The 23,392-nt window shown below is 41.9% G+C and overlaps 7 protein-coding genes across 7 annotated transcripts; 5 read left to right on the plus strand and 2 right to left on the minus strand.

The window, feature by feature from the left end:
- Positions 1 to 827: 827 nt before the first annotated feature.
- On the minus strand, positions 828 to 3,408 carry EAE98_008097 (uncharacterized protein). The gene is made up of 2 exons (XM_038955720.1): positions 2,793 to 3,408; positions 828 to 2,734 (listed from the first exon to the last, which is right to left on the minus strand). Exons 1-2 carry the CDS (start codon positions 3,124 to 3,126, stop codon positions 972 to 974), a joined length of 2,097 nt encoding a protein of 698 aa, XP_038808014.1. The 5' UTR covers positions 3,127 to 3,408; the 3' UTR covers positions 828 to 971.
- Positions 3,409 to 3,948: 540 nt separating this feature from the next.
- EAE98_008098 (uncharacterized protein) lies at positions 3,949 to 5,269 on the plus strand (the record flags this gene model as incomplete). Its single annotated transcript, XM_038955721.1, has 2 exons — positions 3,949 to 4,804; positions 4,865 to 5,269. Exons 1-2 carry the CDS (start codon positions 4,340 to 4,342, stop codon positions 5,267 to 5,269), a joined length of 870 nt encoding a protein of 289 aa, XP_038808015.1. The 5' UTR covers positions 3,949 to 4,339.
- A 1,889-nt stretch (positions 5,270 to 7,158) lies between these two features.
- Positions 7,159 to 8,709, plus strand: EAE98_008099 (uncharacterized protein; the record flags this gene model as incomplete). The annotated part of the gene is made up of 4 exons (XM_038955722.1): positions 7,159 to 7,255; positions 7,304 to 7,368; positions 7,422 to 7,833; positions 7,883 to 8,709. The coding sequence occupies 4 exons, from the start codon at positions 7,159 to 7,161 to the stop codon at positions 8,707 to 8,709; spliced, it is 1,401 nt and encodes a 466-aa protein (XP_038808016.1).
- A 2,465-nt stretch (positions 8,710 to 11,174) lies between these two features.
- On the plus strand, positions 11,175 to 12,107 carry EAE98_008100 (uncharacterized protein; the record flags this gene model as incomplete). Its single annotated transcript, XM_038955723.1, has 3 exons — positions 11,175 to 11,220; positions 11,272 to 11,706; positions 11,761 to 12,107. The coding sequence occupies 3 exons, from the start codon at positions 11,175 to 11,177 to the stop codon at positions 12,105 to 12,107; spliced, it is 828 nt and encodes a 275-aa protein (XP_038808017.1).
- Positions 12,108 to 12,176: 69 nt separating this feature from the next.
- On the minus strand, positions 12,177 to 13,765 carry EAE98_008101 (uncharacterized protein; the record flags this gene model as incomplete). Its single annotated transcript, XM_038955724.1, has 2 exons — positions 12,177 to 12,705; positions 12,777 to 13,765. The coding sequence occupies 2 exons, from the start codon at positions 13,763 to 13,765 to the stop codon at positions 12,177 to 12,179; spliced, it is 1,518 nt and encodes a 505-aa protein (XP_038808018.1).
- A 4,511-nt stretch (positions 13,766 to 18,276) lies between these two features.
- On the plus strand, positions 18,277 to 19,155 carry EAE98_008102 (uncharacterized protein; the record flags this gene model as incomplete). Its single annotated transcript, XM_038955725.1, has 1 exon — positions 18,277 to 19,155. The coding sequence occupies one exon, from the start codon at positions 18,277 to 18,279 to the stop codon at positions 19,153 to 19,155; it is 879 nt and encodes a 292-aa protein (XP_038808019.1).
- A 3,420-nt stretch (positions 19,156 to 22,575) lies between these two features.
- EAE98_008103 (uncharacterized protein) lies at positions 22,576 to 23,109 on the plus strand (the record flags this gene model as incomplete). Its single annotated transcript, XM_038955726.1, has 1 exon — positions 22,576 to 23,109. The coding sequence occupies one exon, from the start codon at positions 22,576 to 22,578 to the stop codon at positions 23,107 to 23,109; it is 534 nt and encodes a 177-aa protein (XP_038808020.1).
- Between the last annotated feature and the right edge of the window lie 283 nt (positions 23,110 to 23,392).

The raw sequence follows: 23,392 nt of genomic DNA on the forward strand, positions 1-23,392 counted from the left end.
TATGCTCTAAAAGCCCTGAATACTCTTTGGACTTATTCCGAATGAAAACTCCGAAAGATTCGATCCGTCACAGATGTACAGGAGAACAGCTCGAAGGGTCATAACCAAGACTGAGGACATCGTAAGTCTAGAAGCCTACTAGGTATGCCAAGTCAGTTTCATCCATAAATGCGTAATATCTTTCCATTAATTAATCCCGATTCAATATCTCATGCAGATGCAACTCCGAAATCTCTACTTGAAACATTGATGACCATTCTCTAAAAACTTTCAGACTAACACCTTGGAGTCCATATTTGAGTTGAACTGGTAGCTAAATAGTGAATGACATCTCGTTGTAAGAATAGATAGATTTCATAGCTCCTGGGTTCTTTGATAGAAGTTAAAAGGTTTGAAATTGCGTGACTATGTATAATTTTGATACCTGAAAGTCTCGTAATCACTACGAGCATTCGATTGCATATTCAAGAAGTAGATTTGGTGAAGTATCTACCGCCTAAATGAGTTTAGAATCTTTCCAGCATCTAGGGTAGGTAGTCATATGATTGAGGTTGGGGTTCTGAGCAGATAGATAGCGCTTCCTTGATAGGAGGTTGTTGATTGTTTTTATATTGACTGTCATGCGGTTGTGGTCGATTCTTCGCCGGGTCAAGACTTGATTAACCTTTAGATTGATGGCATCTAGTCTAGTTGTACGAACTCAAAGTACTACGGCAGTGACGGCTATGAGTTTGTGATGCTTTTAGTACAATATACATGTGTACAGGAACAAGATATGTCATATTCGCACTAATTGTACTGAGAATACGATTGAAGACGGTCAAATTAGTAGTAGAGATTCTGTAATCATATCTCTAAATCTTCTATTGTGTATAATCCTCTACCTATGTTATGTAAATATGCTTGACGCTCCCTCTCTAACCAAACCCCGAATGTTACACAATGATATAATACAAATACACAAGCCCTCCTTACAACTTACTCCTGAATCTCTCCGTCTCGTCGCTCTTGACGATATTATCATTATCCGCATACGGATCAACGGTCAGCCCGTTCAACGGATTCAACTGACTAGCTCTATAGAACATATCCTCGTAAACCTTTCCATCCTTTCTACCCAGCGAAGAATCAAGTTGCCAATCGGGGAATGCCCATGCATCAACTAGACGTAATGCATGTGGTCTAATCTCTCCCAATAACTTCATGACGCTCTTGGTTCGTGCTAATTGGATTTGTCGCACGGTGACAGCAGACGAGGAATAGAATTCCGATGCCTCTTTCTCAAGAGTGTTCAGAGCATAGAGACGGTAGAGTTTGTGGAGGACATCAATGGTCTCGGGATCAAGCTCGTATCGAAGAGACTCGCTTTGAAGAGCGTCGTAGAAGTTTTTGACAACGAGGTATTGAGAGTGTGCAGTGCTGAGGCGCCAGAAATCAACAAGAAGAGAGTTCCATGATCCCTTTTCCGCGTCACGATGCTTCAGGGCTTCAAAGGTCAAGAATGATGTTCTCCATGCAAAAGCAGCGACAATGTCACTGTCTGAGCCGAGAACATCGTGAGCAGCACCCATATCTTGCTTTTGAAGGAAGGTTGTGAATATTTTAGTTGTGTCGTTGTTGGGGGCATTTCCCTTCAACACGGCGCGAGCAGATTTGAGAAGGTATCGAGCTACTTGCTGCGTGAGCATGTAGTTGTCTCCTTCCCAAGTGGTTGTTGGAAGGTAATCAGCATACCAACTTCCGATACCACTGAAGCTTGAGTATCCATGACCACCGCAGGCTCTACGGCAGACCTCGAGACCTTCTGCGGCTGTAGTACTGCCAAGAGCTTTGAGACCACACGATGTAGCATGTAGATCTGCCAATAAATCGCTCCCCGAGTTGAGTTCCTCTGGACCGGCGCCCCTGCTACTATCAGAATCATTGGTAGCATTTTGTTGCATTCGCTTCTGATTATCTTGGTACAGCCCCATCATGGCCTTTCCAGTAAAGTGCAGAGCAAATGTGGCTGCAAGCAATGGCAATAATCGATATTGTACCATTGTGTAGTTAAGAACCTGGTTCTCCCCAGATTCATCAGCTCCAGCATCTCTATCTTGAAATTGCCGTCTGACAGAGGCATATCTTGTTGCGATGGTCACACCCCGAGCTAAAACACCACCCGATTGGAGGACGATGGTTGATCGGACCCAAGTCAAAGTGCCGTAAATCAAAGATGGTGAAGATGGCTTGACGTATTTGTTTGTTTCAGGGTCGACACTGGAGAATTTGGCCAACATGTTAATATGTGGGATCTTGACTTGGTTCAATAACAGGAATCCGTTGTCCATTGTATTGTAGCCAAATTTAGGCCCAATATCTCCCACATAAACACCATCTAATGGCTCATGGGTTTTCATGTCTCTAATCTGGCATACGAAAGGATGTGGGCCGTATGGCTTTCCAGCAATAATCAGTTGTGCCATAACCACAGCATGATTCGCAGTCCTTCCTAAAGACCCGATCCACCATTTTGACGCAGTGAGATGTGGCGAGTGAAGAATGAATGTCTTGTCTTCGGGATTCCAGGTAGCAGTTGTCTCTAAGCCTCGCACATTCGATCCATGTCCCAATTCGGTTTGTGCATAGCATCCAATTGCCTTGTAGTTTTCGGCGGGTTCGAGGAATAATTTGTGTTGTTCAGGTGTGCCTTGGCCACGCAGGGTGGTGAGGTACATCGAAGCATGAAGCCCGTCTAAACTTGATGTTAGTATTCTTTTTGAAAGGTGTTGAAGGTTTTGGGAGTTACATACAAGGAGTCGGCTCGCTAATGAGCTCATTTGCCACCTGATACTCCTCTTGATTCCAGTTATGCTTGACTTGTAGTTGACGAAGTCTCTTCGCCCTTGCGAGAGAAGTCTTGAATCTATCTACTCGACCATCGAAATAGTTATTTGATTTGTCGAATATCTTGTCGGCTTGCAAGATCTTTAATATACGTTCTTGACGCTCTAATACCTCTTTGGTGAATAAAAAGTTCGAGAGCTTTTCGACATGTATATTAGACTTCTCTCTTTCCACCTTGATAAGCTCAGTGCCTTGCGGACCGGATGGCTTCAGATCTTTGACCCATTGTGGAGGTGACATTTTGAATGATTGATATAGAGAAAGATGGTTATGATGGTGGGAATCAAAAGTTATAAGAGATCCTTTTGTTCAATGAAATCGGCCCTCGGTCAACAATAGTTTCGAAGGCGTTTGGCACATGCGCCGGTATTGATGAGTAGAGTTTGGAGCTTCCTTGACAATGGGACCCGGATGCCGAGGTACAAATGCGGGCTTTTGATTGGTAAGAGTCTGTGGAGCAAATAGGGGTAAAATGGGGTTCTCCATTTTGATCTCCATACTTTGAAAGACAAAAATATGTGAACGTTAGATTATTTGGAAGGGAAACGGATTATTATATCTTCATCATTATGTAGCGACGTCCTCTGGGAGGTACTTAAGACATAGACGGCTAAAACACACCGTTACACTCGAACAGGGCTATTGTTGGAAATGCTATCATCCTATTCGTTACAATTTTCATCCTTGTCTGTTTATACATCTTAAAATCAACCACACACATCTAGTTGAGAAGATCATCAGAATAGATCAAGAGTTTTATGAATATATAAAGCAAGCTGTTTGACGTTGGTGTTGAAGTTGCAATCTCCTAATATGTTGGCACGCAATGGACGACATAAGTTGCACATCAAGCTACGAAAATGTCTAATATATAAGTCTCCAAGCTATTTTCAACATTCCAATTCAGATTTGACATTCAAATAGCGAGACGAGTATATATAAAGGATACCGATGACTAGATGCTTGGTGTCCCCTTTTGGTGTGTAGTTTATTTTATCCACGTGAAAATTAATACCGGGAGACTTCTTAAGATGAGGTAAATCTTGAATAGCCAAAGAGGAATAGCCGCCATCTCCTACCTACTGCCTCGAAGCCGATATTGCAACATCTCTCGGATTCATTGTTCGTTGTGATAGAGTTGCCGGTGGATCGGTGAATTCGCAAAATATTTTCAGAAGCCGTCAACAGGTTGGAAAGTCGTGCCATCGTTCCTTCTGTTTTGAGGGCATACCTTCCATTTCTTGTTGCTTGTGTAGGCAGCTTTAGACATTTCATTATATCAACTTCGAGATGTCCCAACATCATGTTCATCATTTCACCCTGAATCATATCTCCGTCTATTCTCATATCCAAATGTCACCTCAATTTCTATTACACCGCTGGATTCAACCTACATTTGCTTTGATGCTCTTATTTCAAGTTATTCGTGTATATTTAAATTACTATCGCCTCGATGCCAACACTTCCGCAGGAACCGCAGCAAGCACACCTGAATCTCAACCAGGATCCATTGTCATTGGAGCCGGTAGAATCTCAGTTGACCTCTGATCCAAATGAACCCAGGCCTTGCACACGGAAGCTGGCCTCAAGGTATTGCATAGAGGCGTGCATAGAGTCTTTAAGCTGGCGTGGATGGCTCTGTTACCTTGCTTGTCTGCTAGTTATCATTATGATAATTGGAATTGTCTGCAGCGCCCATGTATACTATCATGATATGGGAGGGCAAGGTTGGCTCAAATTGAAGCGGAGAAGTCAAGAACGATTTGGCCAAGTACAGAGCTTTTCGGAAGTCTGTCTGCCATCAAGACAGTTGGAACGCTACAATCCGATGTTCGCGTTGAGTCCAAGAATGCCAGCCACTGTACCTTGGTACACCTGCGGGGATCAGCAAAACAGTTGTGAAGCATACGCTCATCCAGTGAGTTTTTGTTCGAAATAGAATTCTCTTTCTTTGCTGACCACGTCTTCTCTGCTACAGGAGATTTGCTGTCCTCAAGGCATGATCTGTCGACCTACAACTCACACGACTTCAGGTATATACTGTTGCAATGGAACGTTATCACATTCCAATTGCCGTCTCTTAAGAGCGCATGCAAGATGTAGGCCCAATTACTTTGAATGCCCAGAAGACATGGGAGGAGGTTGTTGCCCTAATTCGACAACTTGCTACAGAGATCAATGTATTCCGGTGTTCAAACAACCATCCCCCGTTCGGCCGTCAAATGGACCAACAGTGACACCCTGGCCAGCTGGTCCAGTACCAAGAGAAGGGGAAATAGCGCAAGGATCACGTCTGATCATATCGTCATTTTGGCGTGCTGATTACCCTTTTTTGGCGTTGGGTTTCTTAGTCTTTATTGGTGTCATGATGGGGATGCTCTGATAGTAGTTTGAATACATTGTCACGCATAGAACTATTGATGGCGCCAGCGGAATGGTATAGCTTAACAACCAGTAGTTGGCGAATCAAAATGAAGAGATATTACTGTTCCGCGAATTCAATGAACGGCAGTTGATGTGTGGAATTACTGACAGAGCTAGTCGTAAAATTTGAGACATTGATTAATCATCTTTTGTAATTAATTAACCGACACTTGACTTTTCTCATAATTTCAGGAGTCTGTTTTTTAGCCGTTCGAGAAGGACAGACCACAACGATCTGTCTTCGAATCTCGTTGGATCGGAGATTTCCTTGATATACCATGTACATAGCCACTTCCGGACCATTCGAGGCCGATGAATCCATCCCAATCTGCATGGTTCGCGGCGACGTGGGGCTTTGTGTGCATTGATGCAACGATATTCCCTCATCTGTATTTTCCCACTTAACCACCCAAAAAATATTAGACGAGGCACAAAAAGCCTCAATCTGTCAATCAAGGAAATTATACACTGCCAAGGCGTCTCAGAAATGTATAAACCGCCGTCGACTATCGACCTGAAATGCTGGACAGCGCTTTCTCCGATGGCAAAAAGAGCCTCAACTTCATAGCCACATCTCTACCTTCCGTTCAAGCATTTTGATCACCGTCACATTGACATCCTCCATTGGCTTTGGATGATCACCGTCGTGGAAAAATGAGGGTCTTGCGATATTAAGTTATGGCGATCACTTCGATGTCGATGCTGTGTTCGTTTATCTAAACATCTCAAGGTTGTTCCCGATCTAGGTGGATATCGAGCGGCACAATTGTACAATTTGTTATACTTTTGGCTTTCTGCTTCTCTATTGACGTGATCTTTTCGCCAATCACTGTTCAAAGTCTTTTCAATTCATGATATTGTGGCAACCCACCAAAATACTGATAGCCGACGGATGACCTGGAGAGTGGAATGGATGAGTAAAAGAGCTAGAACTTTTTCATAGGAGTCTAGAAGTACTTTGAGCTGTTTTCTGGACGCCATCATAACAGTGGCTACAGGGCGTTTTTTACTGCATCAATTGAAAAGACTTGCGACGAAGTCAGGGACAAGAATTCCTCTTTTGGCTTTTGACTTTTCGGATTTACACATTTCTGAGACTAACAATTCATAGATCAATTTCCACGAGTCAACCGGGGTGTGCTACCAGTGTGCACGGCTTTCACCCCATATGCAGTGCGACTCGGCCGTGGGATTTTTCGGGCTCGGACGTCATATGAATGGCAAAAAAGAGCCACACATCTTCTTCGATTGCTGTCTGTCGAGCCCTGGGATCTACGAAGAACTGTTCATCAAGAAGATCATCTAGATTCGGCTGAGCCAGGAGCCCTTGCCAATATTACCATGTCACTCATTTTATACTCCCCCTCGCTTCATCCCGCGGAAAAGATTTTATAAGGGTCGTACTAAGATATATCCACTATAAAACTGGTATTGGTAACCTTTAGCAGCTTTCGCGGTGCGCTTTGTTGGGCCAAGACACCATACTATGAGAAACTAATCAAGCCTGATATTGACTCGCCCCCCATAGGGCAGGAGACTTCGAAAGAAAACCCAGGTACCGGTAAACTAGAGCGATTACCTTGACTATCTTGAGAAGCACTCGGATATTATGACTGGCTTCTTCTGCACTGAAGCTAGGGGCAGCAGTTGCCAATATGCATATAACAAATAGCACCTCCACCTCCACATGGCAATATGCAGTGTCTAACGTGGGTGCCATCTTTACTTCTTTCTACATTCACTTGGTCCGCCCCCTCATACATATCTCAATTCAAAAGAATAAGTTACTTTTATATCTCATCTCCTAAAACGCGAGCTATCTTACCAAAAAGGTAGACGCTTCTAACCATGTCTCTCCTATTTTATAAAAGACCAGATTATACCAACAAGGTAAATGGTCCTTTAAATGCTACGGAATGTCAGCGATATGCTGCAAGAGCGAAAAGTGGGTTATACCTGTCTCATCCAGGTTGATTTGACTAACACTCACCAGATTCTGAACGTTCAATTCCACCTGGGCTACGGTTTGAAGACGTGATTGAAAATCAATCTCTTCCAGTAAGTTTGAAGTCTCCATTGAACAATAAGTCTTTTACTCATATTCATTTTAGCCATGCTCTCTGAGTGACTTCATGGACTTCCTTGTTTATATTGAGCACGACGCAGAGAATCTTCAATTTTACCTGTGGTACAAAGACTATGCTCGTCGATTCGAGGCTCTCTCAGATTATGAAAAGAAGCTGTCTCCAGAATGGGTACCGGAAACAAATGAGCCCTCTGCTCTTGCCAAGGACGCAGAAAAGAATGAAGGCAGGAGAAGAAACCCACCAATGGATATTTCGGACTTCAACGATATGGCCGACTTCGATGCGGATGTTAAGTCTAAGGATGGCCAGTCTCGTACCAATTTATCGAGGGCCGATAGCGCTCTGGGTAGCCCAACAGCTCCTTCAGTTTTATCAAGCAGTACGGGAGGACGCTCGGGAGAAAAACCGAGTCAACCAGGTCTCAAGTGGCAACCTTGTATGTTCAGAATTTCTTGAACAATAAGATTAGTATTAACTTCATTTAGTCACCGTTCAACCTATGCGAGAAGAGGTCAACCGTATAATGCGACACTATCTTGCTTTCAATTCTGCTCGAGAACTTAACCTATCTCACAAAGACCGCGCTTTATGCCTACACGCCCTTCAACACACCACCCATCCATCCGCCTTCCTACCAGCTGTGACCATAACTGAAGCTGCACTTCGAGGCCAATCACATCCGAATTTTATTAGATGGTCTATATGCAACGGCAATAAACCTCGCGTCTTCTTCGTCCGCACCATGGGTGTCAGTAATACAATATTTGGGTTTGTGATAGCGATTCTATTGACGTTATCGAGCGTTAGTCGGTGGTGGAGAATCTTTGCGGGCCTGCAATGGTTTCTAGGAATAAGTTGCTTAATAGCAGCCTACAAAGGTCTTTGCTTGATCATGCACCAATCGCACAACCGTAACCTACGGCCCTGGGAACAAATTCTACAACAAGAAGCCGCTGATGAGGAAAGTGGACGGCACTCTTTTGAGAGTTCATCGAAACGACGCTTCAAAATGACGACTCGCACAGGCGACGATCATGATAAGCAGAGCGATGGGGTCACAATTTCTGAAACTTCGACTATGTCGAGTTTTGGCCCGAAGAACGATGTGCAGGAATTTGAGGAAAAATGGAACAAAATATACAAAAAGAAGAACTTGGCGAGGAAGATATTCGATAAGACTACTTGGACTCAAGATGAAAACTTGAGGTTCTTACAAGACAAGATTGTGATTGGGGCTTTCGCTTGGAGTTTGATTATCACGGCGCCGTTAACGATTATATTTGTCGCTTTGCCAAAAGGAAAGTTTTATTAGATTTTGCGGAGATCTGAAAGGTACTAGGTACCCTTGCATTTAGTTCAGGATCAGATGCTTTTGTATATGTTTGGATCGGTTAAAATTTTTCGGTACACTGAGATGATTTTCTTCTACAGATAAACTTGGTTATACCGGACTGAAATTTTCGACCAATCAAATCCGGTATATCCATGATTCCGGTATAAAAAATGGTGGTCCAAGCTTCATAACCAAAATTTATATCCGATTTCAGCTCCAAACCCCGATATTTTCGAAAAATATCATGTGATTATAGCCAATCAAGCTTACTCATCCAAAATTCAGCTTATTCAGCCAAATCACCCACCAAAATTTATACCGGATTCGTGAAAAAAGTGTCCGGTATACCGGTTTTGCCCAAAAATCCGGTATTCCCATATAAAAAGTGATCAAATCAGGAAATTATTCCGGTATATCCAAGATTCCGGTATATCCCAGTCCGGTATAGCCAAGTTTTTCTGTATACTTCATTGGGACCAGGCGGGAACTCTGACATTCCTAACCCCCCAAGCGGGGTTTCTTGTAAATATATTAAGCGATTCATTACTTCATCTTCCCAAAAGCAATATGACTGCAATTTGATGATTCCACAATGGACAACCGTGATTGTGATTGTGATTTTGAGAAATACAAATAATAATTTAGGTTTTTCCCAAACACGGGGAATCCCCAGTGGAGATTTTAGCTCCCGGTGAACTTTGCCTTGGCGTGCAGTATTTGGAAGATTGTGGTCTGTGCTTTTCAAACCTTGGGGAACTCGCGGGTGACACGAAAAGTGGCACACACAATATAATTAGAATATAAACTCTATTCAACTCACTCTTTTCAAAAATTAATAATAAAACAAATTAATTATAAAATAACTCCAAATTTCTATATGTTATTAAATATCAATGAATAACAATATATTAGCTAATTGTATTATATAACAAAATCTCGATTAAAAGATATTATAGATTAAAAGTAACTTATCTTTTAAAAGTTATAAGATTATATATCTATTTTAAAAATTAAAATAAATTTTTAGATAATAATATTAAAGCTTGAAAATATATTTAAATATCGAAATATTATTTTAAAAGTATTAGTATCTTAATATCATTTGAAATAATTTATTAATATAATTATGAAGTTGTTGAGTTTATTGATAATATTAGATTTTGGTGGGGATTTCTCACCAAAATTCTTTCAAATTATCAATTTTCTAATATATACCAATCACTCAATTCAAAGTTATAATAATTAAATCTTATACATATTATAAATTACTTTTTAATCTTTCAAATACAGTTTTTTTAAGTATTTTAAACAAAGAATTGAGTTAATTATAATTAGTTGAAGTTTCTAAATATTTTAAATTCTAAGCACAAATTATGTTTAAATTCAAAATAAGCCTAATATTCAATAGATTATAACTTTTGTTATAATAATCTCAAGATAATAAGAATTGTATCATTAAAAAGCTTATATTCGAAATATTTTGTGATATTTATTTTAAAATTTTATATTGATACATAATGGAGCTAGCTAGGGGCTAAACATATAGTCTAAAATCCCACCAAAATTTTGGTGGGGAAATATATTGTGTGTGCCACTTTTCGTGTCACCCGCGAGGGGAAGAACTATCGTAGAAGATTTGATTTTGCCTCCCGAGGTCTTACATTCAACATCCGATAGGATATTTGTTTCAGCAAGATGCGGATTTAGTAAACAAGTTTCTGCAAGTGCATTGAGTCGCGTGTTACTAAGCTGCGAATTGGGGGTGGGCTGTGTGGCAGTTACGCTCGTGAGGATGTTTTATGTGCTTGGTTGTATCTATCTACCGGTACTATTTTGCATCGGACTGCTATTTTGCCAATGCAAAATCTCACTACATGATGCATTCAGCCAAGCACAATGTCTCGGGGGCTCCTGTACATTTTCAATATAAGAATAGCGAGCCAAGTTCCACTGCTCGGTCGCCGAATTGGAAGTCTGCGGCTTTCAAGTCATCTTAAACCAAGTGGTCCGATAGAATTGACTCGATATTTGATTCGCAATGTCGATCTCCCCGGTTCTCAGGGATTACTTTGGTATGATGCAATCAAGAATGCGCAGCTCTGCAGCAGCAGCACACTTGCGAAGGCACTGAAAATGATAATTGGGTTATGTTGCCACCAACCAAATCAATTTACCATACAAGTGAAAGGCCAGGAGCGAGAGCGGTATTATATGTTATGTAATATTGCTTACTCCGTAGACTTGGTTCCGCCTTGATTGGGGTGGCTTGTCCTTCAAAATGCTTTTTGGGGTTTATATATTGGCTACAATCACAAAGATAATTCCTGCGTCAGTTATTGAGATTTGCCAGGGGTGTTGAGGGCCACAGAGGTGAAATCTTTCAAGTAGGCCCGTCTTCCAGTTCCTTTAATTCTTTCTCAAATTTGTTTTGAACTCGTTTGGAAATGAGCGGTTCAACCGTGTTTCCAGCTGTGTGTTACAGTGTTTGTAGTATGAGGATTATTTTCCTTATAATCATGTGATGCTAATTCACTCATCCAGACAATGTATACGTCGAGGCGTTGAAAATTGGCAAGTCACCAGAATTGTGCTCAAATTCATTATTCAACAACCAGTACAGTTCTTGCCAGAAGTGCGTTGCAGCAAATAGCTCAGATCCAGCTGCGGCGAACGAAAATTATTTGAAATCTTCATTTGAAGAGTTTTTTGAATATTGTGCGTCACCAAATGCATCCTCGATAGCGTCGAGTGAAGTAGAGGATACGACAGTTGCAACAACGTTGAGTGTCGCCTCCTCACTCCTTTCCTCGCTCCCAAATTTCACGACTACCTTTTTTAGTTCTACCTCCACTCCCTCGGGGTCACCATATACAACCATCACAGCAACCAATACCCAAGGTATCTCATTATTCAACGGAAGCACAATTACCATCACATTTTCTAATGTGATAACATTATGGAGCCAAACAAGTTCCAGTAAGATAATACTGAACATTTGAAATGCAGCCCTTCTAACTTTATATCGTTTAGCTTCGTTCCCTTCCCCAACAAATTTACAATCTACATTAACACCTGGTCATGCGCGGTTTCATGGTGTAGTTTTTGGCTCCATTTTTGGCGGACTGGCAATTATTGCTTTCGGTGGCATCTACTGGAAATTCTTGAGACACCGGCATTTGAGAAAATTGAGAGTTGGAGGTGGAGCTGGTGATGAAAATGACCATGAGAAAGCGCAATTGCATTCCGATTGTATCCCTCCCAAGAATCCAGAAGAAATTGATGGGTCACCAAAAGGCCCAGTCGCAGAATTGCCAGCTATAGAAGCTGTTGTAGAGATGCCAGGGAGTGTCAAAAACTTGCCCAGAGAGGTTGGGTGACTTCGGGTGGTTCTGTAATAAATTTTGTTTTGGAGCCTATTGTAATACATAAGTTCATGGCGCATCAGTTTACCCCAAGTCATTCAAAAGTGGATTCTGAATTACCGAATAGCTCGTTTCCATCGACGTCAGATTTATGGGCAATGAATCTAACTCGTGGTACTCCGTGGCCTCAAGCTCATACATCTCTTGCCATGGGTCTGATAATTCAACCGGTCGCTCCACGGTCATGAGTTCGGGCATATTTTCAATCCTGGTACGATAACTAGATAGAATATTGAATGACATCGGTTTCGTGGGTTCGAAAACGAAAACCGATCTCATACAATTTTTGACAGATATTATAATGCAGATAGCTAACAGAATTGCAAATATTATGGAAGGTGCGACGAAGATAGACGAAGAGCCATGTTTCGAGCCAACATTTTCCGAGACTGGTGCATATTTAGTCCTGGGGCTGAAATCAAGACATGCAAGACTCCCCCCAGGAGTATCGATGGATCCAAGCTCTGATGGTATGTGACTACAATTCCAAGTACCATTTTTCATCGCGCCAAGAAGCGAAGGAGACAAAGTCTTCAAGGAAGGCAATGGTATTCTGTTGAAATTAGTACAGTGACGACTATGTAATTTCCCACGGGTAATACTATAGGATCGATCAAAACATACTTTGTGAAAGTGCCATTTATCACAGCCAGTCGACCACGAATTTCCGCCAAACTCGTTAAATCGACATGTGTCAAGTCTTTGCTACCCGAGATCTCTAGATCTTTATCGACACGTGTCAAGACTGGCATAGAAATATTCTGCAAGTTTCTGTTTCCTGCGATTTTAAGCGATGAATTGCCAACAGGTGTGTCGCTGCTGTTGTAAAAACTCTCGCTATGCTCCAATAATGCAATACGTTGCAGAAGTGGTAAGGATACTGACCGCAAATTTTCGTTGCTAGTAATCTCGAAATTTTCCTGGACATACTCAAGTTTTGGTGCCAAATATGACGAGAAGTAGTTAGCTGCCAAAATCAAGCTTTGGCAAAATTCCAAAACTGGCATGTGTACTTCAGTAGCTCCGTATATCTCTCCATTAAAAAAAGTTTTAGCAGAAGAGTAGACTTTCAATGAAGGATCGGAAGGTGGAGCTTGAATGTGAAAATAGCTTGCATTGGATAAATCAATCAGCTTGAGGCCCGGGTTGTCGATTGCTTGAAGGGAGTGAACAGCGCCCATGTTTGGCAGAAAACCTGACGCAAATGGCACATTTTCGATATTAGCGTTTTCCACCACAACATTTTCTGAAAATTCGATCTTCAGAGGAGAGGATATGTTTTTGAGGTTCAACGTGTGCATAGCCTTTAGCCGAGGAAAGCTCCAGGAGTTCGGTATATCGTCATTAGCAATCGTCAAGTCGTGTGCTATAAACCGAAGCGTCGAAGAGGAAACGCTCCGGAAAGGGGGCCCCCAATAACCAGATACAATTGCTCCAGCCACCTGAAGGCCTTCTAACAATATATGTTCGTTTTTGTCAGTATCGGCCAAAAATATACGGCCAGGAAAGTATTTGCATGCCGAAACTATGGATGCTTCAGCTTGATCCGCGTCGTTGAAAAAAGATCGAGAACATATGCTGCCATCCTTGGGTTCTGCAAGACAAGTCACCATTTCAGTCAGCATGAACTGTGTCGTTTGTTTGGGATTTACGTACGATAAAAATTCCACATGCCGTAAGAGCTCTCTCAGGAGATCACCAGTGGTTACACAGACTCACGGGATAATGTGACAGGAAAGCACAATTTTATACCAAAAAGAGTGATTTTAATAATTCATTTAAAATTCAAAAAATAACTGAATTCTTTTGAAATTATAATATATAATTTTTCAAATATTAAAAACTAGTTTATTAAAGATTTATTCTAAAAAAAGTGAAATTTGAGTTCAAAAATTCAATAGTGTGTTTTCTTATTAAATTTTTTAATAAGAGATTATATATTTTATTATCAAGATTTCAATTTGGATTGTTTTAATTTAAAATTTATATAATATAAAATCTTTATGCTTAGAAACTATATATTTCAATTTCAATCAAATTAAACAACAATTCCAATTTTAATTGAATTATTAAAATCACTATTTTTAATGTGCAATTGTGCTTTCCCTCTTGGGTGTTCTGTGAGTCCGTGCACCCACTGGTGGACCACCAAATGCAAGGAGAAATCAATTGATGCGAAACAATAATTTCAAACAATGGCAATACTAGTACCACAACTAAGTAATTGAAAAAAACACTTATACTAAAAAAGCAATCGATATGGGCATTGCTGATAGCTTACATTGTTGGGGGCTATTATTACTTACTATCTTCGCCGCAGTCATTTAAAGCATACATTTCTAGGTGCAGAATTTCTACATAATTCTCCTATGGCTGAGCATATCAGGCTTACATGGAGATGGGCTTTGCCAACTACTTCAGTCTTCTCGCCTTCTATGGTTACTGGCTGATTAACAGTTCAACCATTAATTGATATTTGCATCAAGTCATAGAGATTTTTAGGGTTATCTATATGGAATTCTATATGGAATATTAGAACTTTCATTTTGAAGTAAACTTGGGAATGCTACCTTCAAAATATACAATAATGCGGCAATACACTTCTGAAGATCACGGTGTTATATTGAGTAACGCCAAGACACTGACGTAAACGAACTCAGGTAACCAAATGGAAAATGCCCCCTTGTGAAAATCACCTCTCTGCGTAGAAGAGGTCACACTGCTCATATTGACAAGAAAAAAGAGAACAAGAGATCGATATAATGGATTCACTGCGAAACGCCATGAGATTCATTGTCCTAGACGCAGTCTCTGATTGACACCGCTCATCAACTATCAAGCATATGCTAGATGCTAGAAAGCGCTCGGTGTCTGAGATTGGGTTGCCATCGTCGATTTACGTAGGTCTGTTAACATACTTGAGATATCTGTGGTATTGTGGATGCCGAATGAGAAGTAACTGTGCTCGGCTGGAGAAATTCGAGAAATTATGTTATTTAACTCGGATCTGATCGCATTGTTATCAAAGGAACTACTACGCTTGAAAACAGGAACTGGAAAGTTTTGCATTCATGCCAACTGATAGAATATCGAAGCGCCAGACTATCCATGCTTTGAACGAACATCTGATCATGAAAGTTATGATCACGAACGAAAGCCATTAGAACTTTATCTGGCAACATTATATGAGTCTGAAACAGGCGACAAGAGGTTCATAGAGGTCTCTTTAATGGAAATGAACTGTACAAAATAAACAACTACTATGTATGACACACAAGACATGTCTTCGGTGTAAAAGATTGTATAAGAGTAAGTAATCAAGTCATCATATGAGACTACTCACATTATGATAGATTTTTCGCCGTCACACAGCAGCCAACCTAACTATGCGTCACGTAGACGCTGTAGCACATAAACTGTGTGAAAAACACAAGTAAATTAGAGAGAATGAATGAAAAAAGTGAAAAGGAGGCTCAGCCCACGCCGCTGCCATCAGGACCAAAATTTCCAAATTGTTATTCCCCGCCAACCTTGTCCGTCAAACCCGCATACATCATCTGAGAATGTGACCAACAACGCCCTGCTTTGCAGCTTGCGCACCCACACCTCATATTTTCCTTGTAACTTGCGAAATTTTGCTACTGAAGAAGCGGCTTGAAAGTTAAACACTTGGGACTAGGATTGACAGAATGCTAAGCTACCAATGCAGTACTGTGAACGAACATGCAGAATGCCCCTCGTATTGTGGATCTTAATTTTTTGAGCCGGATTTCGTTCCGGGAGTTGAGCTTGAGTGGGGCTCTGTCTTTCCTCAAACACCTACCCAATGGCTTCTTTATCGAGGTCAAGTATCTAATCACGTGAACTACACGTGATTGGTTGCAGCCAACGAGATTGGCTAAGCAATTACGTACAACATGCAAATGCATCTTGTACGCACAAAATCAAATAGACAGAACGGACTCTGAGTGGATCAATCATTGCTGCGAGTAATACTTCTTGATCCACTTGCACTTTATATACCCGCCGACACTAGGGCTGATATGGAGTGCTGAGAGGGATGCATTACATCGTGACAGGATTAGTGTGCATGCATTTTGTTGGCTCGATGTCAAGATTGCTAAATAGAGAACGAAGGGCAGATTAACAAAAGCAAGCAAGCGGAGAAATAGATGATCGTGAATGCCTGTTCAAATGGGGCTTTTACATGGTAATTCTGCCATGGGTGACAGAGGGTTGGAGGGGGACAAGACGATTGATTGGAACGATCGTCTGTGCGACGGCTGCAGATAGCACGGACGGTAAAATAGCTGGATATAAGCAGAAAGGGTGAGAGAGGCACACAAGTAGCAACGGAAGGTGTGATAGAGCAAGGGTGATGTGCCGCCTTTGGAGGGAAAAAATAATCGGTCGGTGGTCGAGTCGTCGAGGACTTGTGATTTACGGTGCTCAATTGTATATATTGACCGAAAGAAGTGGAGAATGTTTGCTAGTGAAGCTGTTAAAAATCTTAAATTTGCAGTTATACTTCGTATGAAGCCGAATTGGGAGATCGAATGCGAGAAGTCTTGAGCATGATTGTGCTCAAGTGAGCATTAACTAATATGCAACAAGGCTGGCAGTCGGATATCTCAAGATGTAGTCTATCCAAGAGCAAGCTTTGCAGAACTTGGACCTGCCCACATGCCTTCTTACCTGTCACGACGCTGTGCTAACTTGTGCTTGCTTCATCATTCCTTCACCGATTCTGAATTCTGAAAACATTGTTTTGATGATTGATCAGATTTCTTCTGCAACTAATGATTCTTCCATTGCACTTGTGCGACCCCCAAACATCGTACTGCTTTGCTGACTGCATCGAAGAATCATTTACTGAAGTAAATGCTTGTGATGGCTGAGGGCTAATGACAACCTGATGACTACTTATTCATCCGATATAGGAAAGAGATACGCAACTCGATATTACCCGTGTCAACACCTGCAGGATCATTCGACGCACTTGACTTACCTAGTTCATTTAAACATCAATGCCGGTCTCTAACTCGACTCTACTTTCCGTTCAACGACATTGAATCGCCAACTATTTCTTGTTATGATGCTCTACTTCATTCTGTTCCCTTGCAATTGATCCACTCCTCGGCAAATTTTTGACAATATACAGTAGGGTAGATCTTAAGAAACATATCCACTATTCATTATCGATAAAGTATCCATCTATCACAAGCATCACTCTTCAAGGATCAAAAAGATGTTGTGATGGGGATTTCGTTATGATAGGGTGGATGTTTGCGTTTGTTCTCCCACCAGTACGACCCCAAATTAAGCGAAGAAATTTTGTTGGTCTTTCTCGACGTCTAAATGGTCACAAATGGCAAGGATTTAGTCGCCAGAATACTATATTTGCACTAGCTCCCGTCCATTCAACATGTTCACCTTGCTTACGCGCCCAATGACTGCAGCTCACCTTGATCATCGAATCACCTTATTTTTCCTTGAGTTTTGTCAATTGGGTCGTATAATTCGTGGAGTCCGCATGTACGGTAATCTAACCGGACTGCATGCACATACGCCGAGCAACGAACGAACTGACTTCCTTCCCCTCATCAATGGCTGCAGCCTTCCCCTTGTCCAATATTGCACTTGGTCCTGCACCATTGCATGCGGACGGGATTTGCGGGATTCTAGGATTGTACCAATTCTGCGCCTTACCATGAGTAGTTCCATGGTGGGCCCATCCAATGATCAATTCCAATGGCTATGATGGATGTCTCTTCCTCTGCGACCATAAAGGGACGCTGTGCCCCCTCTCAAAATATCTTCTTCTCCTCAGCAAGCAGTCAATTCATTCTCAAGAGCTAGTCTCCTTCATTTTCCGCCCTTTTTTTGTTTTTCTTCATCTTTTGTTTTTTCCCCGTTCCCAAAGAGCTGTGCTCTGTAATATCATACCAAAATCTTTACATTCTAATCATTCTATCAAGTTGCCGGTCAACTTTTTATTAATTTTTTATTCACAAATCCATACAATCCGAATTTAACCACCAAAGACTAGTCTCTTCTTGCTCGAATTAGCCAATTTCAGTACATTGAATTTTCATCTTAGTATTTCGCATCAAAATCGATCAAAATGGCAGCTATTCAATTATCATTCTCTCTCCGTGTTTCTTCCAGTGTTAAGACCGTTCATTTGCTTGGTAGCTGGGATAACTATGCTGGCCAACTTCCACTCGCTAAAGACAAGACTTCTTCAAAATCAGGTAGCTGGAAAGGTACTTTCAGATTCCAAGGCACCACTCTTCAACCTGGTCAAAGATATTGGTATTACTACATCATCGATGGATACCATGTCTCACACGACCCTGCCGTCTCATCAACTACCGAGCCAACTACCGGTCGCGTCTTGAATATCCTCGATGTCCCAGTCGAAAAGTCCTCAAGCCGATCATCCAAGTCCAGTTCATCAAGCTCCAAGCACTCTTCCAGCTCCAAGTCATCACACTCCTCACACTCATCTTCCCGCAGAGAATCCCGCCGCGACTCACATCTCAGCGTTGACATTCCTAAAGGTCGACCCCTCTCCATCTCTCAAATCAAATCTCCTAAACCCATGTCTCCACACGCCACCAAGCACATCCTCGAAGCTGATTATGCTGCTGGTCCAACTGTCGATGAATTGACCGCACGTTTTGGTGCTACCACCATGGATGAGTACGATTACGATTACGATCTTCCAGGCTCACCATCCTCATCCGTTGGCTCCACCATCTCAGACACCAGTGGCACAAGCTCGCCATCTTCAGCTTCGAGCATGAGCGATTATTCATCAGGTTCTAATGCATCGTCCTGCACCTGTGAGAGATATGGAATTACGAGAAAGGGAGATAGAATCAAGTTGGATTGTGGAGGTTCTCGATGCGGATCCAGCGATTCAGAGTCCTGTAGCTCAGAGGATGAGGCAGATTACTCACGATCATCCCGCAGAAATGGAATCGTTGTCCGTCGATGAATGAACACCCAATGATCCTGGACTGGAAATTCAACACAACACACAGACACAAACACATGCCACAAAGAGAGATGTGCCATTTTCGCACCTCGCTCAAATATTCACCTTATTGCAAGTTTTCGCATCCAATTAAATCAAAAATCACGAAAAATATGCATGCATGCATCAAGTCAAGTCTGGTACTTGTCATGATGTATGTCCCACAGGAAACTGAATCCGCGGCGCAAAACGAAATCAGCGAATCATTCGCAAATTTCATGTACACTTAACAAACGACAAGTTTTCATGGAACTATTTACTGTACTTCTTCAATTTTTGGGAAGGAAAGAAAAGTTACCACATGAAGAGGAGGAAAAGGGGACGATAAATTGCCAGAAGGAGGGGGGGAGGGGGTGGTGCAGGATAATGATAGACACATACTCTCATGATTGAATGAGATATGACAGGTCTTTTATTGGTAATGAAACATGATGGTCATGATTCATGATGATGAGAAATATTGGCACGACAGATTGGATAATGATTATGTGTCAAGTCATGATAACGAGATGATAGATGGATGGGATAGAGGACAATTGAATCTGTTCCACACCATGCCTTTTTGATGCATTTGATTTGTGTGATGTGATTGCAAGTTATTTTAATCTGTCGGTCGCCGGCCCTTGGCCTTTCCAGTGTTTCATGGCTCAACATTCTTTTGTCTGGCACGGTAATGAGCGGTAATTTTTAATTTATGGTGCATTGCCGATTGCCCAATAGAAGTCCCGTTCAAAGGCAAATTCAGTATTGACTATACTCTCATCAATGCATGATTTCATGGGTAATTTAGTAACTTAAATCAATTAGACCCCATTTTTCGTCATCTACCACCAGCCCTCGACCTCCTATGAAACTTCTTCAACCCCGGATTTATCCATTAATAGTCTTCCTTTTCAACAATACAAGGATAAGAAATTATACGTCCTGAAAAACCCTACTTCTAAGTTGAGTAATTCGCTAGCCAGAAATGTTTCAGGTGGTGGATGTTGATGTAGCGGTAGAAGTTCCATAAATTCATTTGTATTCGAATAATCTACATTACTATATTCATTAAGAGCCCTTATTTCTCGTTTTGAGTACACACATTTATACATATATCTAGGACTTCGAGTCACCTTTGTTTCATGAATCAATATTTCTCCACCGCCATCCTCCGGGGTGCGTTGAGCCAGAGCAACTCCTACTCCTGAGTTGAGGAGTTATAGCGTCCCATCTGAAACTTCTTCTTTTGTGTAACTAGATCTCAATATCAGTCCCTATAGAACTGACCTCATTGCCCTCAGCTTGAAATCTGTCCGGTTTTGGGAGACTGAAGCAGAGCAGAGGTCTGGTCATATCTTCACCATGGCCCCTCTTCATGCTCCTCTTGTTTCCATCACATAATCAGTGCTCTTCAATTATACTCCATCAATTTTGTTTTTGTTCAGAACAATCATTCAGTGCCTCTTGACCCTTTCACTCACATCCAGGGCTAGTTTGACACTAGAAACCATGAACAAAACTAGATCCACAAAATGGGAAAAGTGATATCTATTGAATTCGTTTCATAATCAACGGTCGTGGGTTACGATTTGTGCAAGAAACCTTCACTTCTCTCCCTACTGGAATGGAAACTTGATCTTTTACAGCTACCAAATACTCAGAGCGATACTTCCATTAGAGGACCCCGCTGCGCGTCAATAGCTCTTAAATATCACTTCTTTCTCGAGAATGGTCAGCTTTATTCACTGCCCCTACCTATTTCCCAAGACCCCTTTATAACTGATATCAACAGTCAGCACTGAATGCTGACTGATTGATCTTCTTGAAAGAGACTTTGGCTATGAGTAAGTGCTGTCGCCGCCCAGGAATCAAAGAACAAGTATAGAACGAGAACATTATGTTTGCGCCGAGAACTACACAGCTAGCCACCGTGAAGCCTTTGGACGCTATGTGAAGTGATGCTGTATAAAATGCGACTTTTGCAGAATTTGTGACCACTTGCCAAACCAAAATAAACCAAACTTCATGAACTAGATTATGGCTAGGATTCAAGTTGAGATGTGGCAGGTACGAGAATGATCCCAAGTCACTGATGCTGTGAGCGCGGTAAACGAGGCTATTCCCTACTGTGTATTAGTATATAATCCCTCATCTATCCCTTTGATCGAAACTACTGATCTCAAAACATACTTCCTCCACAGCTCGAACCATTTTACATACTTCCTATCATCAAGTAGCCGCCCAGAATATCAAGAATCAAGATGGACCAATTTAGTAGAGACCAGCAAAATTCCTCCAAACGATCCAAAGACCCCTCGATGGCTCCTCGATCTTCATGACTGGAAGCTCAGGAGATACATTGATGTTGCCAGTACCATTGATACAGAAGGCTATGGTATCGTTTCCTATACCTGGGGTTATACCGTAGACCTTGACAAACCGCAGCCAGATGATAAACTGCCAGACGGTCTTCTTTGGGACGTACCAACTACCTCTGAATTCAGCCTTGATCGAGCGAGAGAGGTTATGGCCAAAATTGGTACTCGTTATGTTTGTGGGATTGGATATGTGTTCCTCGGGAAACTTTGGATGTTCATCGAACTATCACTGACAGCCTGAGAAGTGCAGGGAACGAAGAAATCGGGAAGCAATTGTGTGCTCGCTTATTCCCAGTGTCACTGAATTATAACTAATCAATCCATCAGCAACATATACCGCAATGCTAAGAGGAGTATCGTGTGGCTTCATTCAACAGATTGGAGTTTGCAAAGCCCATTGAAATCGCTACTTCTAGCTGGATTAAAAGACAATGGAACGCTACCAGCCGAGCCGAAAGCATATTTTGATTAAATTGTGCAACTGCTCACTCAATCCCGAAAATTGGAACGATAGTTCGTCTCGGGTTGGACGTTCCAAGAGGGCGGTTTAATCCCCGAAAATATTCTAATCGATGGCGCTAGCAATGCTTTTCAACATGATACATTCATGCACAATGGAGGACACGCTTCGGTAATCGACTTGACGGCTAGAGTTACTAAGCTCGCTGTCGAGGTAGCCCAATTCTTCTCGCTGCAAGCCAATGGTCAATGCTTTTGTTGCCTCAGCCTTTGTTTTCTGTGAACAAAGGGCAGTCGGCGAGCGGTTTTAGAGGCCGTCGAGAAAGCGAAAATACCGGCCTCGAGCTGGAATACCACGCGCGAGGTAGACGCCTCGAAATTCACAGGTCATGAATTATTCGATCTATACGGGGAATACTTCAAGTATCTCTCCCGAGTTCCGGTGATGGATGATGTAATAGTACCAGATTTACCAACCTCATTTTTATTTGAAGGGTTAACACTAGCTCCCTTCGTATACACCGACTTGACCTCGCCAAAGGATACAATTCGCTTGGTCAAAATGGTATCAAGCTCTCAGGATTTATGGCTCCCCATCTGTGTGTCCACAAGAACTGTCAACTTCCGAGACGGTGCTCAATATGCCACGTTGTCTTACACTTGGAGCAATGCTCATGGTATTTTTTCGTCAGAAGAAGATGCTAAAGCCGATACACGGCACGATATCTCAATCTCATGCGATGGCAAGATTATTAAAATTGGGGAGAATCTATATCGGTTCCTGTGCTGGTGGCGACAGTCTCTTGTAAACTTTGAAAATATACGACAGTCCATGCGAGGAAAGATGCCGGACCGAGCCTGCCCTCCCGAAGAGTTCTGGATTGACGCCATATGCATAAATCAGAAGAACGACGAGGAAAAGAATTCTCAAGTGTCCGTCATGGGGGATATTTACACTCACAGTCAGACAACTTGGATCTGGCTAGGCGAAAGTGATGTGTTATCTGAGCCAGCACTTGAACTTCTCTCCACCATGGGGAACAACACCATTCGCCAAAGCTGGACTCGGTTTAAAAAAAAGCATCATGGGATCTAGGAGCTCTCTTGAGGGAGCTAGACTTGCCAGATGTCTTATCGTGCAAGTGGTTCGCTTTTTTTGCATTCTTTCAACGCCAATGGTTTAGAAGATCTTGGGTAATACAAGAAGCGGTTCTTTCATCTCAAATTGAAGTTCTGTGCGGATCAAAATTATTTCCCTGGGATCTTCTCGCTCTGACGTCCACTTTTCTGATAGTATCTGATTTGCTTCATCACGTCAACACCCTTGGCGAGATGGAGATGCAGGTAGGCCATGTCAAGCCGACTCGGAATCCATTCAA

Source organism: Botrytis deweyae (assembly GCF_014898535.1).
Source record: "Botrytis deweyae strain B1 chromosome Unknown BDEW_020, whole genome shotgun sequence".
Taxonomy (NCBI): domain Eukaryota; kingdom Fungi; phylum Ascomycota; class Leotiomycetes; order Helotiales; family Sclerotiniaceae; genus Botrytis; species Botrytis deweyae.

Bases quoted from the DNA above. Each gene is read 5' to 3' on its own strand.
- EAE98_008097 (XM_038955720.1), bottom strand. From the start codon at position 3,126: ATGTCACCTCCACAATGGGTCAAAGATCTGAAGCCATCCGGTCCGCAA. The intron at 2,735-2,792 runs GTATGTAACTCC...CATCAAGTTTAG, and splicing joins CATTAGCGAGCCGACTCCTT to ACGGGCTTCATGCTTCGATG.